Source organism: Talpa europaea (genome assembly GCF_964194135.1).
Source record: "Talpa europaea genome assembly, chromosome: 2".
NCBI classification, from domain to species: Eukaryota; Metazoa; Chordata; class Mammalia; order Eulipotyphla; family Talpidae; genus Talpa; species Talpa europaea.
This window is the reverse complement of record NC_140068.1, coordinates 32,383,340-32,403,726: the sequence shown is the minus strand read 5'-3', so window position 1 is coordinate 32,403,726 and position 20,387 is coordinate 32,383,340. Positions and strand designations below refer to the sequence as shown.

The 20,387-nt window shown below is 36.3% G+C and overlaps 1 protein-coding gene across 1 annotated transcript in view; it reads left to right on the top strand.

Annotated features, from left to right (window-relative positions):
• Positions 1 to 20,387, top strand: part of CLVS2 (clavesin 2) — a gene marked incomplete at its 3' end in the record, with an annotated part of 64,419 nt that overhangs the window by 30,760 nt on the left and 13,272 nt on the right. Inside the window, exon 4 of the mRNA XM_084256119.1 lies at positions 19,795 to 19,905. Coding sequence (XP_084112245.1) covers positions 19,795 to 19,905 — 111 coding nt within the window. The remainder of the gene's footprint in view (positions 1 to 19,794; positions 19,906 to 20,387) is intronic.

Below are 20,387 nucleotides of genomic sequence, written 5' to 3'. Positions count from 1 at the left end.
TATTTACTTCATCATTAAAAAAATAGGATTTAAGAGTTTATAATTAAAAGCAAAATTACTCTTCCCATGATTAATGCCAACTTCTTGTGGCCATACCTTCATGACATTCTTTCTGCCCTTTAGATATGTACCTTTTGCTCATTGTGGTGTATCCTTTTAGTGTTGGCATAATTTTTGCTGTTTTAAAGGAAATATTTCAAAATAATAGTATTTGTCTCACAAAAGTAGAAGTTTTAAAATGACAAACTGATTTTTTAATGTAGAGACTATATGTTTATTAGTAAGATTATAAGAGAAGTATAAATTCAAACTTTTCTCAGTTCTGTATAGATTAAAATAAAAATTCTGAGGGGGATGTAAATGGTTAGTGCAATAATAAAAATGTTCATAAAGATTTTAGATAAAGATTAAATTTAGAGGGCCTATAAAAATAAGACTATGCTATAATTTATTTGAATAACATTTAAAAGACATTACAAGTTTAGTGTAAATTATGTGAAATGACAAACTGATTTTTTAAGCTTTTTCTATTTCCTTAAAAATCTTTTATTGATCTTTCAGAGAGCAACAGATTATATAAAATGTATTTAATTGATATTCTGAAAAAAGTTAATTTTGTTCTTATTTCCTTAAATTATATAGCAGTAATAATATTAGATAAATGTTAGAATGGAGTACTGTTAGAAGAATAGACGAAGGTCAATGGAGCAGAATAGAAAATTCAGAGAGACTAACACAAACATACCCAACTGCTTTTTGACATAAGTACCAGTAAAATTACTCCCAGAAGTATAAGTTTTCAACAACTGACACTGGGAGTAATTGGACATCTGTAGGCAAAAAAAAAAAACAAAAAAAAAAACAATTTAAACCTCAAACTTTATGAAAATATTAACGCAAAATGTGTTTGGATTGCGAAATTAAATCTAAACACAAAGGTAGAAAAGTTTTGGAAAAATATAAGAAAATCTTTGAGATCTATGGCTAGGTAGAGATGTCTTTTACTTGATGTCAAAAGTACTATCTATAAATAAAAATTTAATAAACTTCATCACATATAAGAAGATCTGCTTTGGGGAATCACCTATTGAAAGAATGAAAAGCTCGAACTGGGAGAAAATATTTACAAACCACATATGTGAAAAAAAACCACACTTTAATCTAGTACATACAATTAACCTTCAAAAAGTTAACAATAAATTTTCATTCCAATAATAAAATGAGCTATACACAAGAGCATGTATTTCACCAAGGAGGGTATATAGATGACACATAAGTACATGAAAAGATCTTTGCTATTAGGGCAATGCAAATAAAGGCCAACAAAATCTTACTGCATACTTATTAGAAAGGTTAAAGTAACAGATAATCTACTAAAGTGGCCAAAACATGGAGAATCTAGATCTCATATCCAATGCTGGTAGGAAGGTAAAATGGTCTAGCCACTCTGCAAAACAGTTGGCAGTTTTCTATAAATAAAACATGTGGCTGTATGACCTAGCAATTGCACTCTGAAGCATTTCATTATGGAGAAATGAAAACTTACAGCTATACAAACTTATATTAATACAAAAAATACATGAATATTCATAACAGCTCTGTTGACCAAAAACTGGAAATATCCCTAATATTGTAAGAAGAGTGAATGGTTAAAACTGTGATACACTGATACCATGGTATACTAAATAGCAAATGAAGAGGAAAATTTTTGATATATATCAAGGTCATTTTGCTAAATAAGAAAGAGCAGTCTCAAATGTTATGTACTGTATGATTCTACTTATAAGCAATTCTCAAAATATCAAAATTGTAGAAATGGGCAGCAGATTAATGGTTACTAGAGATTAAGGTTTGGTGTCAGATGAGTAAGGTGTGACTTTGATGAGGTAGCATGAGAAAACCCTTTTGTATCTTGAATGTGGTGCTGGTTACATACAGCTGCATAGATGACCAAATTGCATGGAAGGGCATATAATCACACAACTGAGTATTTGCAAAACTGGTCCCATCAACATAGGCTATGTAGATTATACCAAGGTCAATTTCCTGGTTTTGATGCTTTATTTTGGTAAAGTGTCCCCTATGGGATACAGTGTGGAACATAGGGTTGATCGTGTGTGTGTGTGTGATCATATATATATATATATATATATATATATTATACACATATATCTGTATATATGAGATATATAGGGCAAAAATAACATTAGAGTGATAAATGCAAAAGTCTTCAAATCTACCTCTTTGTTAACATTTGCATGTAAAGGAACTTGAATGATTTTACTTAAATGTGGGACTACTTTTTAAGTTAGTATATAAACCTGAAAGTGAAACTTTCTATCAGATATAAGCATACATGAACATGAACATAGATATGACCCACATTGAAAGAATAAAGTGTGTGGTAAAAAAAGGGGAATATCATAAAAATCTGATCTAATAACAGACTATGTGGATGGGTTCAGGAAAGCATTTGAAATCAAGATTTTGTAGAGAGGTGTAATTCTCTGTGTTTTTTTTTTTTTTTTTTAAAGATTTATTTATTTATTTATACAAGCACTGGGTACAGTCAGAAGCGCGGGAGGGTGAGAGAATTCACCAGAGCCAGAGTGGGGAGCAGAGCAGGCAGAAGGACCGAAGTACACTGCTGAGGGGAGCAGCGGGCGGCAGGAGAGGTCTGCGCGCCATGCGGGACCCTCCTCCGGTGGCCGGGGAGCAGCCGGGGATCGAACCGGCGCTGCAGAGGCTGCGGGCAGCTTCGCAACCCAGCGCTCAACCGCTGCGCCACTGGGGAGGCCCAATTCTCTGTGTTTTGACTTCAAAGTTTCTCTAATCCAACTAAACTGCAGGTCACAATTGAACCACTGTCAGTCTAAAGAATAAAATGTGAGATTTAAAAAATTATGCAGGTCAAAATAACAACCTATATGTCACCTACTTCATTGTTTAAAATGACGTATGTTGTCCTAGTCAGTTTCATGTTATGTCAAATAGATCATTTATACCATTGTGTTCACTTAGATTTCAAGGATGGGTGAAGAGCAAGGGGTATCATCAGATTTTACTTTTATTCAGTAATTGGAAGGAAGCTGGTTAACTAGGGAACCCTCTTAACCGCACAAGCAAACACACCTATACACAGCAGTAGTTGGAAGCAACATTTATTTATTCAGAAAAGCTGTGCTCGCTCCCTTGAGGATTTTTTGCAACTAGTGATGTGACTGCACTGGATTTATATATATATATATATATATATATATATATATATATACGCACACACATATATATGAGACATACATATATATATATATATATATATATATATATATATATATATATATGTCACGACCAAGATTATGAAAAGAAAGGCTGCATATGTGTGTGGTTACCCTGATGTGAATGTTTGGACATATAGACATGATTTTATATCTTGTTCATGCAAATTGGCAAACCAAAGACCAGTATGAAATCTCCAGTTTTCTGGCAAGTTTCAAGTGTGAGTGTAGACACTGAGTGCATAATAGTGCTATGGAGAGATAGTAGTGCTTCTCGATTGATGTTTCTACTACAGTGAAGTGCGTGGTGGTTCAACAACTAGTTGAAACTTACTTCTTACTAAGGAGCTGTGTTTGTAGGAGGACTGTGAAGGGAAACGTGGGGAATAGCTTCGGATGGTTATAACTTGTCAACATAGTCGCAGAGGATAAAAGCAGAAGGAAGAAGAATTCTTTTACAGAAGCTGCATTCATTACCTGGCAGTTTAATTAGAATCTTCTCAAATTGACCAAAATTATTAGTAGCTATAAAATGTTATAATAAACACAAGGAAATCACAGCAAACTCTTTGAAGCATTGACTTAAAAGTTCTTTTGTTTTGTATTAAGAGGTATACATTTCTAGTTTTGGACTTCAGAAAATGGGTGATCACCCCAAACTGAACCATTACTGAACCGTTACTTCTTTCCACTTGGAAAACTAAAAGGTAAAAGAAAGTTAATATTCCCATATTCGATTGGTGGAGGCATCATCCTTTTTGCCATCAGCCTCGTAGGAGACCTTTGAGTGGACTTCCTCAGGTAGAGGGGCTGCTTTTGCCCTAAGCTTTATTTCACTCTTGTTCATGTGTGTTTCTTTGAAGGACACGTGCCTGAACATCTTTAGATTCTCTCAAGTTATCTTTATAATCCACTGACTTACAATCCATATGGATACCACACAGTCTTGGAAGGAAGTGGTGGAGCTAAAATTATTCTGGCAAACATTTGGAAAAATCACTCTTGCTTCAGTGACCACTTGTCTCCAACTCCTGAGGCAAACCAGCTCTATGATAGTGGTCTAGAAATTAAATTAAGGAGAAAAATGTATATTGTCATTGCCTTATACATATTGCTGCATCATTTAAAAATACCTTTCAATATATTCATGAATCTTAATTTTTTGCTTTGTTTCTGTTTTTTACCTTTTTACTTCAGTGTGAGTTATCCAAGCTTGGGGACAACTCTGCACGGATGGCCTGCTTGAAATTAAACATATCACGCTTCTCAAATACCATATTTTTCTTATTTCAGTTTCTGGTACAATTAGTGGTCTCTCAAATACCAAGATTAAAATATAGCAACCTGCTTTCCACATTCTCTCATCATCCCTCTATCTATATCCCATCTGTTGGCAAGTCGAGTTGCCACTGTTCCTCATCTCTCCATTATCTGTACCTGGTTGTCCTTTTATCGTTAATACCTTGCCTAATAGGACTCCTTTCAGGCTTCAGTTACCTGCAGAGTGCTAATAGCTTTCATCATGTCTTCATCTTCACTTTTCCCCTATTTGAAATCACATACAGTAAGACATCTTAGAGGCTTTAGCAAATAAACAGAGCAGATAAAACCATAAAAATCACTTTTAACAAAAATTCTCAGTAACATGAACCATGACTCCATGGTGGATGCACGTTCATGACTATTCTTCTTGCCTTATCTCCATCAGTTCCCAAGTTTTAATCCAGCCCTGCCCTCACCCCTAACCCTTCGCACCTTATCCCTGCTTCCCAGTAAGTGGGGCTACCACAAGGGGACTTGGTGGGTGTCTGTGTCACTCCTTACTTGGTCTTTGAAAAACAAATAAACAAGTGCACTAAATTAAAACTTCAGTTTCTTTTGACTTTTAACCTGAGATAAATTGTGAGTATTAAAGTGATTGTCAAATTTCTATAACAAACTATGTACCCCCAGAAGATGGGACTCTCCTCTCAAGAAGAATACCTAGTTCTAAGATGCTTGCAACCTTTCCTGCAACACAACTTGGATGGTCAGGTATATTCCAAAACTGTCTCTTCAACTGTGGTGCTAGGACTTACTCACTTTCATCTCCAAACAGTCCTTGCACCTGTATCCTACAGGTGACCCCATCTTCCCATGTCTGGACCCGCTGCTCTTCCCTGGGACACCCCTTCTACTTGTGCCATTGCCTCTTATGTAACTACCAGATTTTCATTGAGACCCTAAGATCTGTTCCCAACCCTAACTCTTTTGGGAATTATTTCCTCATCATTCCAACTTTTTTCTGCAGTCTGATACTTTCTCTCCGCTAAACCTTATAACAACTTCTGGAAATTGTCTTTCCTTGTTTCATGTTAAGTATTTCTTTATTAGACTATAAACTCCTTCAAGGTAAAAACTATGCTTCATTTACTTTTCCTTTACATTTTCTAAACTTTGATAGTTTCAGTAAATATCGTTCATTTAAATTCTTGCTTAGAGTACTATACTATTGTTTATTTGTGATTTTTATATTCATGGAGTTTTTGCTTTATGCAAATTTATAAGAATATCCATGTATGTGCACATATTTCTGTCCATGCTTATTTCAGAACATTTGGATACACACACACACACACACACACACACAGAGAGAGAGAGAACAAAATAAAAATCTATTATTTTATTACACAATTAAGCTAACGTCTTGATGTATTTTTCTAAGTTTTATCTTTATCTTTTTCAAATACATTATTTTTTCCTTACTTTATTAGTATTATGTTTTGATTATTTTCCATCATTAAGAATTCTTTGAAAAAGCCATTTTAATGGTGCATTAATATTCCATGTTGTAAATGATCTTTCATTCACTTTTGTTGAAGTAAATTTAAATTGATTCTAGTTTTTCCTCATTACAAAATGTAAATGCAGCAAACATTATTGTACGCAAAAATTTGCTCTACTTCATGATAATTCCCCTATAATTTATTTCTAGATCCAACATTAGGAGATAAACAGAATATGTTTTGAAATTCTTTCAGGGATTTTTTACTACTCAGTATGTCACTACAGAATCTGGTGGTTCTTGTCTGCCAGACCCTTGCAGCATTGGATTTCAAATTAAAAAAGAATCATGGGGGCCTCCTTGGTGGCACAAGGGTTAAGCACACCACTGTGAAGCTATCTGCAGCCTGTGAAGCACGAGTTCCCTGAGTTCCATTCCTGGCCAGCCAGGGAGCAATCCACATGGCGCAGCAGACCTCTCCTGTCTTGCCCACCGCTCCCCTCAGCAGTGTATTTCAGTCAGTCTGCCTGTTCTGTTTCCCTCTCTGTCTCTAGTGAATCCTCTCATGCCCTTCTCCCCCACCTCTGGCCTGTACCCTAGTTCTTGTACGCATGAATAAATAAATCTTTAAAAAAATAAATTAAAAAAACAAGAAAGATTCATGGCTGGTTTCACATTCCTGGTGTAGGCAGGATTGTCCCAAAACATTCTCTTAAAGTCTTCTAATTCTTCTTTCAATTTGCTTTTTTCAGTTCATCTAGCTGGAGTTCTGCTGCTTAACTTCCCTTTGGCAATTCTGAATATAAGAACGTCAGCACTTCTGAATGTGTCTTACTAAAGTAGTTTCAAGTCAAGTGGGAGACTGAATCTATAATTGATACACTGGCTGGGCTGATAGTGAGGACTTTCTGCTGCAGCTGACAGAGATTAGAGTTATGAGATATAGGTTATTTTCATAGAAAAGTATGACTCATTTTATTTTGATTAGAAATGGCACAATTATTTTTTACTCGTTATGCATTCAGTTTTAATAAAAGAGCCTGATTTAAGAATATTATTAGAGGGCCTCCCCTGGTGGTGCAGTGATTGAGCGCTGGGCTGCAAAGCTGCCCACAGCCTCTGCAGCACGGGTTCGATCCCTGGCCACCGGGTGAGGGTCCCACTTGGCGGGCAGACCTCTCCTGCCACCCGCTGCTCCCCTCAGCAGTGTATTTCGTCACTCTGCCTGTTCTGTTCCCTGCTCTGGCTCTGTGAATTCTCTCACCCTCCCGCGTTTCTGACTGTACTCAGTGCTTGTATAAAAATAAATAAATAAATCTTAAAAAAAATTACGAGATACCATTTTTATAAAGTGGTAGTTTTTGCTTTGGGCTCTGTCCTGCTGTTATTCTTGATTGAAATTGGTACTTATGGATGGGGGAGAAGTGTGAGAATGGTTTTGTGTCATGATCTCCAAGCTGTCTCACCCACTGTGAGTACAGGACACACACCAGTGGTGGTTATTAAATAAGCCTGCGTCTTCATGTTAAGACTCTGTAGCTGTGATTTTCTTCAATCTGTTGCCAACTTTTCTCTGACAGAAACAGTAAGATGGGGAAAATACCACACTTTCTCATGAAAGGGGGATCTTCTTGCCTATTCAATTATCTGATGACTAAACATGTTAGTAATTAACTTCCAGTGTTGTTTTACCTTAGGAAATATGTTCAGCTAGAATTCTTTCAAGGAGAAATAATGTATGTAATATCCCACTTTAAGTTGTTTATATTTTAATGTACTCAAGTCTAAGACATCCCCCTTCATATGAAAAGTCGATACCACTGAATCAAATATGCAATTTGAGAGTTTTATGCAGGTATAGGGATTTATCCATTGTAATGCATCAGCATTGTGTTTGCAAGGTGTGGAGAGTTGTGTTTGAAGCTCAGTCAATGAGTACCAAGTGATCAGCCAAGGACACAGGAAAACAATAGCAAAATAATGACTTGTCTGGAAATAGAGGCTGAGATTTTGATAGATTAGTCAGTTCTACCCCACAAGTTTCAGAGACCCTGATCACATAGTCATAGAGTATTTTAGCATGCTTTCTTTTCATAATTAGCCCTTTGATCTATTTGGCAATTCTTTATGTGGCTGGGATGGAGAGAAAGGGATAGATGCTGGCAGAGAGGACATTTATTTATCAATGAAACCCAAAGTAAGGATGCTAATAAAATACTTCAATACATATGCTCAAGACCTGGAGTTGGGAGAATGAAATAACATTGTTTTTTTTTTCTGTGGAATCATATATAACTGCTATTTACAAATGATAATTTTGTGGTGAAAGAAAACAAGCTTTTCTTTTTGGATTTAAATCAGCCAACTCTACTGTTACTTAAGATTTCAAAAACAATTAAAAATTTGCAAAGGATGCTTTATATTAAGATTACAACACTGATAAGAATATAACAGAATTTTAATTTTTACACGACCTGAAGATAATCATGCTCCATCTTGGATGATAAAAATGTAACTCCTTGCATTTACCTGGATTTATAGTTTCAAACTGGAGGGTGCATTCCTGCCCAACACAGTGTTGTCTTCTGAGTTACCTGAGAAGATTCCTCCCCATCCTCTTGAATGGAAATTGAGAGACTCTCTCAGTCCAAACAATAAATGCTAATGTATAATCAGCAAAGTATTGCAGTAAATCCCCTGTGTTTTATCAGATTTGGGATCTCTAGAGTGCTAACTTCCATGAAGCAGGAATATTTCACATACAACTTAAGCCAAATGTATATTTCCACAATATGAATTTATTGGAGGGAGTCCACATTGTAATAATATAAGCATACCATTCCGTGGCAGCAAAAGGGGAAAGGTAAAGAATATCCTGGCGACTTTCCTGAAGTCTGGCACACTGAGTGGTCAGGACTAGTCCTGAGAGCAGCTGGTATTCATTCATCTATAGGGAGGGGAGTTGCTACTTCCTGGTTGTTCCAATACATGGTAAAGGCTTCAGGACCAAAGATGTGGTGTTCATAAGTATGTCCAGTTCCTCAAATTTGGAGCCTGTGTTTATGCTACTTTCAGAGCCATCTTACCAGGACTATCTGTTAATTTTTATTTAGGCCTGTTCTCTCCACCCAATTTTTTAAAACATCTGTTGTAACTCTTTAGCATGCTGTTTATCAATGTCTGCATAAATAAGTGATTTTTAGTTTTTTTTTTTAAGGATATGTCTATTTATGCATACAAGAACTGGGATGTAGGCCAGAGTGAGAGGATTCACCAGAGAGAATGGGGAGCAGAACAGGCAGATCTACTGAAATACATTGTTGAGGGGAGCAGTGGGCAAGACTGGAGAAGTCTGCTGCACCATGTGGGTTGCTCCCTGGCCAGCTGGGGATAGAACTCATGCTGCAGTGCCTGGTGATAGCTTGAGAGCTATGTGTCTTTAATCCCTGCACCACCAGGGAGGCCCAACAAGTGCTTTTTAATTGAAAACTTAAGTTATTTATTTTAGTTGCCTCTGCTTTCCATCAATCAGTCATGACAAATGTCAATACATATAACATCCTGATCAGTCAAAATCATTACACTATCAATAGATCTGAAAACATGATGTGAGACTCGCTCTCCCCACGGCACATGCCCACCCATAATTTAAAGGAAATGATTTTTTAATACTGCAGAAGCCTATGCAAGTTTCTGTCATTTGCATTGGGAAGGCTTTCTTTCATGCAGCCTTTAAAGGAGAGTACTAGGCAACCCCCACTGCACTTGGACATCCCAGAGGACACCCTCAGACAAAACTGAAAAAGGGCAAAGCTAGCACATTTCCATAATGGGTACTGAATTTCACAAAAGGAGAGTGACAGGGCAGGTTTATTTGGATTCACAGTGTCACAAGGTCTTGTTGAGTCAAATATTAATGTACATAGGATGGGGGAAATGGATTTTTTTAATAGAAATATCAAAAATGAGATGTATTTGCCTTTGGGTAGAACACATTGACAGCCCTTAAGAGAAATACATGTTGACATATTTGTATTCATGACAGACACTTTAAACAAAAGCTATCATTTAGCCAAAGGTCTTAAAACAGACATGTATAGTATGCAATGCAAGTTTAAGACCATTTATTTTCAAATTGAACTTAAAACTATATTTGAGCACATATTGAATTCAGGATTTTACCATTTGGAAAGGCAAAATCATTTATAAGTATATCCATATCTCAAAAATTTTGCATTCTAGAAAAATTTTACAATTCTACAATTCTACCTTTAATGGGAGTTAATGTATTATTTTAATCACTTTTTAAATGAGCCATCATGGTAAATCCATGTTTCTTTAAACACTTACTAAAATTAGCACATTATTTTCTGAGGAATCATCAGAACATTTAACTGAGAAAATTTAAATCTATGATTTATATGTATTTTGTTTAGAGATTGCTCATCAAATAGAAAGTTTTGCTAAGTGCTTATTTTGACATACAGTGTGATATGTCTTTGAAGACTGACTTGTTTCCTGAAACAAGAATTGACTGTTCATTTTTTAGCCATTAATTTTTTTCTATTTTCTCTGACACTAATCTCCTAAGTGTTATTTACACTGCTTGTAGAAAATGTGAATCATTATTGTTTCCTGCATATCAGAACAATTTCTTTTGGTGAACTTTTGCTTCTACACAGTTCTTTGCTTCTAACTAAGTGCCTTTATGGTATGTTTACCTGGAGAGCATGCAATTATAATGCAATGTTTGAAGTTAAGAGGATGGAGGTGGAGTGTTCTCCTGTGGGTATACAATCCCAGTTAAATCTGTTGTCTGTGTACCAGGGTCAAGATCCTTTGTTTTCACTCTATTTGGATTCATTTACATATGGCCCATTACTATGAGACAGGCACAGAAAAGAACATTCCAATTAACTGGTAATTAAATACTTTCCTGGCTGTCTCCTTTCAGTTTGGCAGAAAACACTAGTTAGAATGTTTTGGTAAAAAGACTTTGTTTCCCTTATGAAAGTAATTGGATGACTTGCCTGGATCTGTCTGTCCACTACAGATGAGACTAAGTACATGAGATCACAACTAGAGTTCCATTCTTTTCAGTTCCAGAAAATGCAAAGGATGCTGCTGGTGGGAATTGGAGCAGACCTTTAGAACTAGGACTAAAACAGGGATCTTAAACGAGAAGATGGGTAGCGTATGTATACAAACAGCTAATATGATATTCTGAAAGATAAATATGAACTCTACAAATACTATTATATCACCTAGAAAGTATATCCTCAAAGTACATCCTCCTCAAAGACATATTTAGGAAAACACAGTGTGGTTAGCATGGCAAAACAAATCAATCTTAAAACATTTAAGCACATCTGAAGGAAACTAATATTGATGCTACCCAAGGAACCAGCAGTATCTACTGCCATAGTAACCTCTACTTGTTATACCTAAGCACACTTTCAGAGAGTGATATTACATTAGTTGTATACCTATGAGGCATGATAAAAAAACCCTATTATCATAATTCTAGACTGTTAGAATTTTATGTCATCTAAATAAAATATAACTGAAATAAACTGAAAGCGCACTCCAAGATCCTTAGAGCCTTGCTTTGTCTCTTTTTGGTAAAGTCATGACTGACTTGTTTATTATTATTGTTTTAGTTCAGAATTTCTACAATAATTATATTTTGTATTTACACTCAAAGCATCATAAAAGAGAATGCAATATATTTGATTCTAGTATGGCTTTAGGGACAGTTATGTTGTGAAGTGCTTCGATTTAGCACTGTACGTACTTTGCCATGTAGTGCTTTAGTAATTGAAACGGAGTGCTTCAAGGAGAAAGGTAAATACTGGATGGTGTTAATTATATGTGTACTATAGAGAAACCAAAACAAAGGGTCAGACAATGACAAACTTTAAAACCAACCCTTGAAAGCTGACAGATCTGAGGCATACAGAGGGAGAGGGGGGTGAGTGAAAACAGGGTAGGGAGAAAGCAGGAGGGACTGTGGAGGAGGAACAAGGGTGCCTCTGTGGTGAGTGCCATGGTGACTACACCTAAGGGGGAGATCTTATACTTCCAAAACACTAAGCCAATGACTTCAATAGGAAAAGAAAGTGCAAGAAAGGGAGAAAGGAAAACAAAATCTAAAAGATTTAATTATGAATGGGTGAGCTACACATGCAATTTTGGCCTAAATTCACACCGAGGACTCTTCTAATACATTTGCTATGTTTAGGAACTCTACACAGTCTTGTTCGTGACACATGACCAAAGTTGCAGATTTAAAACTCGCAGAAAAGTTCTTTTCTCACATTTTTAACTTTAAATTGTACTGAATGCACCAGAAATTGTACTAATTTATGTTGTTTTCAAATCTGACATCTATGTTATAATAGCATTATCTTAACACACAATTTTTATATTTCATCAAAATCAATGAAAGGATTTGAATAATATGTGGTTATCATTCAAATTCTCCAATTTTTCTGTCTTGAATAGCTGGAATAACATTTAGGGAAGTGTATATTTGCTAGAAATACATGAACAACTCACTGACATATACTTGATACATATAAATACATTTACTCATCTGCAGAGTTCCTATAGTGCTAATGTGTGTACTGTCTATTGTGCTTATTGCCAATGAGGGGCAGGTAGAGACTTTGCTTTGACCTCATTTTGCAGTTGTTTTCACTTAGAGTCAAATTTAAGGAAACCCACCTTTTCCATCCCAGAGGTATGTCCAAATCCAACCTCTCCCAAAGAAAAAATATTTATTTGAGTATATGGTTGGCAGAGGTTTGGAGAGATGCTGAATTCCACTAAAGCCTTAACAGGCTGTTTCCATTAGCTGAAGCAAGCAGGCAAATTAATTCTTTGCATCAAACATAAAGTGATCCACTCAAGGAAAGAAACGAATGGATGCAGGTAAGTTAGCAAAAGCCTTTAGGTGGTTGAAATTCGATTAATTTTCTTTAGGACATCTTGGCTGTACTCTCACTAATTGCAAGGCACTTCTTATTTCATTGTCTTCAGTAAATAGCGTTGTGACCAGCATTATTATTTTGTATTCTATAGTGTTACTGCGGCCAAATAACTGCCCATTAAACCACATAATAAAATCTCCTCCATGTTCATTTCCATGTGTGTAAGATAGGGGTTGATGTTTAATAGGGTAGCCCTGTGTCAAAGAGTCGTGCTTAACCATTAGCCTTAGCTGGGATAACATAGTAGTGATTAACCATTAGCCTTCTTATTAAATGTTTTTCTATATATTCAGATAAAGACATTTTTTTAGCTGTGTTCTGGAATGCGTATGTGTGTACACACACAGAGAGAGACATGTTCAGACTGCTAGGAGTAAAAGATGAATCATGTATAGTCTCCCTCAGAATTCAATACATGACACAGGAATCTCTGGATATCTCAAGTAAAAGTTTATTTAACAAGGAAGTCACTGCTTAAAATCTGATTGGAATAGCTGGAGGAATGCAAGTTAGGGGAGCAGTGTGTCTGGTTTCTTCGTTACACTATTGTATAATCCATTTAGAAGTCAAGAAACTACTGTCTCCATCCTCTTGCTACTGCTGTCTCACTAGCCAAGAGGCACCTAGAAAGTGGAAGGTAGGGTCCAGACACAGCTGTAAATAATCTCTGCTCTAGAGTTTGCTTAGCATCTGTCACTGCATTAGGAAGGTAACTGCTATCTCCATTTAGTCCTTTAAATCTTACTCAAGTGCCTCTCACCGACACACCTCTCTTATTCAGAATTCTAATGGTAACATTCACATGTTTTACCCTTCCATTTCTTGCCATATTTGATGGGACATGAAGTGGGACGGAAATAGATGCTGGGCCCCAGCATCAGTAGGTCATATAGAACATATAACCTCTGCATTCAAAGAACTCACAGCTTAGTAGTAGAGACAGATGAAGAGACACTTTCAAGGTCATATGTACTGACAGGCTGTAAGGACAGGAATGGGCACAGTGCAGGTTTTCTGATCCCATGAAGACCGGGTAGAGGAGGAGTCAGAGTCCTCAGTGGGTTTTTTGCAGGTCTTTTATTGGGATTCACCAGGCATAGGGCAGGCGGGTGCTGGGGGGCCGGGAGGCTGGCAGTCCTCCTAGCCCCCAGCAAATCCTCACTCTATCTGGGCTCTCCGGCGTTCTCTGCTTCTGCTGCTACTTCTCTGCTGCTACTTCTCTGCTTCTCTCTCGGCTTCTTTTTCGGCTTCTGCTGCTTCTTGGCTTCTCTTCGGCTGCTGCTGGTGTCCCCGTGACGCCGCCCTTAAAAGCCCAGTCTCAGCCTAGGTGAAGCCCATCTACCAATGCCCACACCCTACTCCAGGTGCCCGCCATCAGGCATGCATTCAGGACCACAAGGATCCATCATCTCTCTGATGGCGGGAGGGCAGAAAAGCCTGATATTTTCTTTACCTTACACGGGCTTAAGGTACTATGTTAGTGATGGCAAAAAGTGAGACTTCATGGGAAAACAGGGGTAAAGAGTGAGAGAATGTTCAAAAAGCACCTCCTTAACATGAATAGTAAGGAGCTAGGAAGAAGAGTTCTTAGGAAAAGGGAGGAGGGGCCATGCTAGTAATAGGGGAGAGAACAAATTCAACAAGCTCTAAAATAGCACATGAACGTGAACAGACACGAAGGGGATGGAGAGAAGTGACCTAGTGCTAAGCAGAGGAGAGAGGTAATGGGTGTTGGCTTTTACTGTGATCAAATTGGCATCATGTGGAGGGTGAATATGAAAATATGAGACTATACAGTGGTGAGGAATAAGTATTACAGAATTTAGTGTGTAATTGGACAGGAGAGGATCAGACTTCTGGTTTCCAATTTCGTATGTAAGAAGCTTGAAAGTCACCTTGCCAGTCTGTCCTCACAATATGTAAAACCTGAGCAGATGGAATAATTAACCACCCTTCTATTCGTAGGAGAGGCGAAGACATAGGATAAACTTTTATCACCAGAACTGGAAAGATAGATAAATACTGAGAGTGTTAGCTTTCTGAAACAGATATTTAGGAATGCAAATTGCCTCAACTGTAATTGATGAATTGATGGAGGCTCACTAAAGACAAAACATGAGTGTTAAAAAGTCTGGTGGTTGTACAGTCATCTTTCACATATTTGTGAGCTTTACCTCCAGGAGTTTGGCTAGGTTCTTACAGTAAGTATTTGATATCCTTTTGCATTTTCATTAAAAGGGGAAAAAGAATCATTCTGTAGCATGTCAGAGCACCTTGTTCTTAATAGGATATCCCCTCAGGTAAAAATTATTGATGTGAAAATCTAGAGAATACCCAGTTCTAGCCCTCTATATGGGAGAAGGCAAATACTGAACACCAGGCTACTTTGAACCGTCCTGCGTCATGTAATGGGAGAAAAACGAACTGAGAAAACATGTGGGTTAATAGACCAGAGGCATGAGCTCAGTAAAAGACTGAGACCTAATCATAGGATGTTTTTCATCCCCAAAACTGCCACATCACTTAAGGCCAATTTATAGCAGTTCCTTTTATTTGGTTCATCATGTCCAGCTATCAGGACAAATTATAAGGCATGATTAAAAAAAAGGGGCAGCTTCACTCAGAACACACACACACACACACACATACACACACAATTTGAGAGATAAGAGTAAGCATCAGAACCAGACATGGCTGGATTGTTGGCATTATCAAACTAGGAGTTTTTAAACAACTGTGATTAATATGCTAGGGGGTATAATGGATAAAGTAGACAGCATGCAAAAACAGATGCACAATAAACAGACAGAAATCCTTAAAAAAGAATCTAAAAGAAATGCTGGAGATCAAAAACACTGTAAAAGAAACGGACATTGGACTCGATGGACTTATTAGTAAACTGCCTATAGAAAGAATCTCTAAATTTGAGAAACCTCCAAAACCGAAAGGCAAAGAAAACAAAAGACACGATTAAAACACAAACAGAGCATGGTGTCCAAGGACTGTGGGACAACGCCAAAAGGTGTACCATACAAAATGTAATACCACAAGAAGAAAGCATGGATGGAAATAAGTGTTTTCACTGGCAGGGGAAGGGGTAATCAAGGATTAGTCCTTGTTTCGGACTTGGAGATCTGAGAGGATAGAGGTGGCATTAAATTAGAATTTCAATCTAGATCTATTTTATATTTGTTTCTCTTTCACCCTGTCTCAACTATGATTCAGTATTCATCAAGTCATTCTGTAACCAAAGATGTGTCTCAAAAATGCCCTGACATCGTGGGTAAGTTATGTTTGTGTGAACACATTCATCCTTGTAGGGGGCAGGACAGGCCACAGAGCATGTTTTCTATGATCCAGCAGACCGGTAAAGGAGGAGTCAGAGTCCTCAGTGGTTTTTGCAGGTCTTTCATTGGGATTTACCCTGTACACAGCAGGCAGGGGTACTGCGGGGCCGGGAGGCTGGCAGGCCTCCCAGCCCCCAGCAAATCCTCACTCTCTCTGGGCTCTCTGGAGTTCGTTCTGCTGCTTCTCAGCTTCTCTTTCGGCTTCGGCTTCTACTGCTGCTCCTGGCGTCCTCATGACGCCGCCGTTAAAAGCCCAGTCTCAGCCCACATGAAATCCATCTACCTATGCCCACACCCTATTCCAGGTGCCCGCCATTAGGCATGCATTCAGGACTGCAGGGTTCGGTCATTTATCCTGATGGCTCGAAGGAAGAAAAGCCTGACATTTTTCCTTACGCTACAATCCTTCAGGATAGAAGCATGGGTTCCATGTCATTCTCAAAGTTTAAAAGCTTGGAGTCAAGACTTTTGGCACAACAATCTGAGAGCTGGTGTTCATTCAATTTTGTTTGAGAGATCAAATGCTCAGTCAAGAGCATATTTTAAAAGCATACTGAGTGGTTCTGCTTTAGTTAGTGCAGTTAAAAATTCTTAAAGATCGTCCATGAAACATTAAGCTGTTGTATAAATCATAACAGAATTATTTCCAAATGTTTTGTCGAACTCAGGAGAATATGAGACATGTCCCTGGAGTCAATCACACAGACTATTGAAAAGAGACAGGAGAATAAATAAAGCTTGGGTGGTTCTGGAGACAAGCATTGACTGCAGGACCTAGAGCTTTAGAGTAGGCAGGACAGGAGACTTGGCCCGCCCATGCTGAGGGGAGTGGGACACTGAACGTGAAATCCTACATTCCTCCAGGGGCCAAACCCTTAGTAAAGGCTGCGCTAGGGAAACCCTGTGTGCTAAGAAAGCTTTAAGGAAACCTCTGTGCCATTGCCGTATTCAAGTGGAAAAATGGTGATTAATACCGATTAATATTGGTATTAAAAATGATAACAATAATAGCTTTCCTGGGTAATTTGAGGCCTTAATTGTTTTTTATGTATCTGAGATTTGACTATGCACTGAACAGTCAGGAAAAAAAATACGTAACATGGGAAATTATATTAAAGCTAAACCAGTTTGATAACATCTAATTGGAACTGACACAGATCTTACCTGGAGAAGGACATTCTCAAGCCAGGACCTCCAGGAATCACAGTGATTAACATTAGTCATATGTTGAGATTATCATAAACAAGACCATGAACAAAATCAGTTGGCAGAAATTCAGGCCCTCAAAGACTCAGAAACACAAAACCTACCAATAAAATGCTTATATTATGAAACAATGTTATTCATGGTGAAATTAAGCAAAGCGAACAAAGACAAAAAAACTAGCAAGTTAAAGCTACTTGATAATTTTATAACCACCTGATGAGCAAAAATTAGAGATTAGTAATACCAAGTGTGGTCTGTGGAACAGCTGAAGTTTTTTTCATCACTGGGGGAAGGAGGGAAAAATTGGTTCTATCACTGTTACCAATTTTGTAAAATTGAAGTATAGAAACTATGAATTAAAGGTAACACTTTTCAATAAATATCCTGCAAATAGACTTGAAAATGCACAAGTGAAGTCTGCAAGAAGCAATGCTGATAATAGCAAAATAAACAAAAATGTAAAAAACAATGTACATGAACATGAGAAAAATTTAATTGCAGTGTACTATATAATAAACATGAGAAAAATTATGATGTTCTGTATATAAATCACATACTATATAGCAGTGACAGTGAGCTATAATTGCATACATTGTGTATAAACCTCACATAAAATGAACCTCAAAAACAATGGTATGTAACAACAGAAGAATTCATACATTGTGATGATATTTTTTTAAGTGCTTAAAAAACTGAACAGTATATTTTAGGCTAATACACACATAGAAAAATAAAAATAACTATAAAATATAAATGATATGTTTAGAAAGAAAAATAAAATATTTATATACTTGGTGTTTTTATAATATAAAAGATAAACAAGGGAATTATAATAAAAATTTAAAATATGAGGGAGGGTGAGAGAATCTAAATACAGTGAATTTCAAAGTTACCAACCACATTCTATTTCTTAAGCAGAGTGGAGGATGTGTTCTCTTTATTTTATATATGCTGTTTCTTTATGGATAAAATATAACTTAAAAACATACAATATCTGCATTTCTACCTGATTTATTTCTATTTTTGAAATCACTTATTGATTAATGAAAACAATATATAAAAGAAGACACAGTGTAAAGGAGACACATTATACCTTTAACCATTCTACCTTTAACTATTCTACCTTTTAAAGTTCTCTCTTTTTTTTTTATAATGTCTTGTCTCAGAGAGAGAATATTTTTTCAAAAAAAAGTTCTCTCTTCTGAAAACAAGTATACAAAACCCTAATTAATTACTAATGCTCATTATTGTCTTCAAAAAACCAAGATGACTTAATAGGCTATACCATATTTATTTTTTTTTACCAGAGACTCTCATTCAAGATAAATTAAAATATATAACCAGTGATTTTAGTTCTTTTTCTTTTCTGTTCCAGTTCATGATGTAAGTAGAATTAAGCAGAATGATGGTAGTATGATGGCACTTAAGAGATACTTCTAGTTTTTTGAAAGAAGAGTTTGTAGCTCCGTGTAGAATTTTGAACTAGTGGGAAGACTCAAGTTCATTTATGTGGAATCATGTCAGACTCACATATTGGTGAATATATAAAAACACTTCTTTATATCACTTCATATAAAATTTGTGTAAGGTTTTAAACCTTCTTTAACAGGTATATAGAACAGCCTTGTTTTATAATAGTCTCATTTTTTTTTTCCAGTGGAGTGAACACTAGAATTTCATTTTGCTTATGCACATTTTCTTTTTTAATTGTTGAAATAAGAAAAAATATCTATAGTAATGTTGACAAAATAAGGTAATGTGAATAAAATGAGTTGTGATACCTGATAGTACTCACATTGTACATAAATACTGTGAAATTTAGTGAAACATTTTAAATACCCTTTAATATAAACATAATTTAAATGAAACCCTTATATAACAGAGATTCATTACTTGACAACTCTGATGTCTTCTGTTTCTTGCCTTATAATGACTGCTATCAGTTTGAGACTTAAAATATGCTGCTCTTGAAAATGCTGGAAATGTTACTAACAACATATGCTTGAGGAGAATTTGCTTTATTACATATTGCTTCAGTTTCCATATGAAAGTTACAATTTTTAATGCAATAAAATTCTTCTATCTCCTTAAGGATACAGATAATCTCATTTAAGTTTAGAATAACAAATTTGATACCTTATGAGCTCCCCTAAGCATTCTCAATATATTAAAAAGTGTGCTTTGATTTCTTTCCCTCTGTGTTACTCTAGGATAGCTTCCCAGCACGATTTGGAGGAATTCATTTTGTCAATCAACCATGGTATATCCATGCCCTATATACTGTTATTCGACCTTTCCTAAAGGAGAAGACTAGGAAAAGGGTAAGTTTCTTTTTCTCTGTTTTATGTGTCCATCCTTTCTTTTTCTCCATTCACTAAATTATGATACATAATATGTGTATAATATTGGTGATGGTAAAATGTGCTTATATGTTGCACATAAATATGAAAATAATTCTTAATTTATAAAGACACTGTGATTAACTCTGAGCAGTGCATTTGTGAAAGAAGTATTTAAAAGCCAATTCTTTAGCTGCCTACAGATGGGGAGAACATTATAGTATATTCTATGTGTATTAAAGTCTCAAAAAAGTTTTTGTATATTATTTTGGTAAACTTTTATTTCAGCTGAGAATTGGAAAAAGACCTTGAATTGACAAAAGTTATAATTTAAAATTGCATTTGTGATATCTGATATAATTTTGTAGTAATTGATACAATCAATCCTACATTTCAGAAAGAATGCTGTGTGGAAAATGTAGTATTTCTTTATGTTGCAAATCACTTTGTAAGATTCAGCTTTA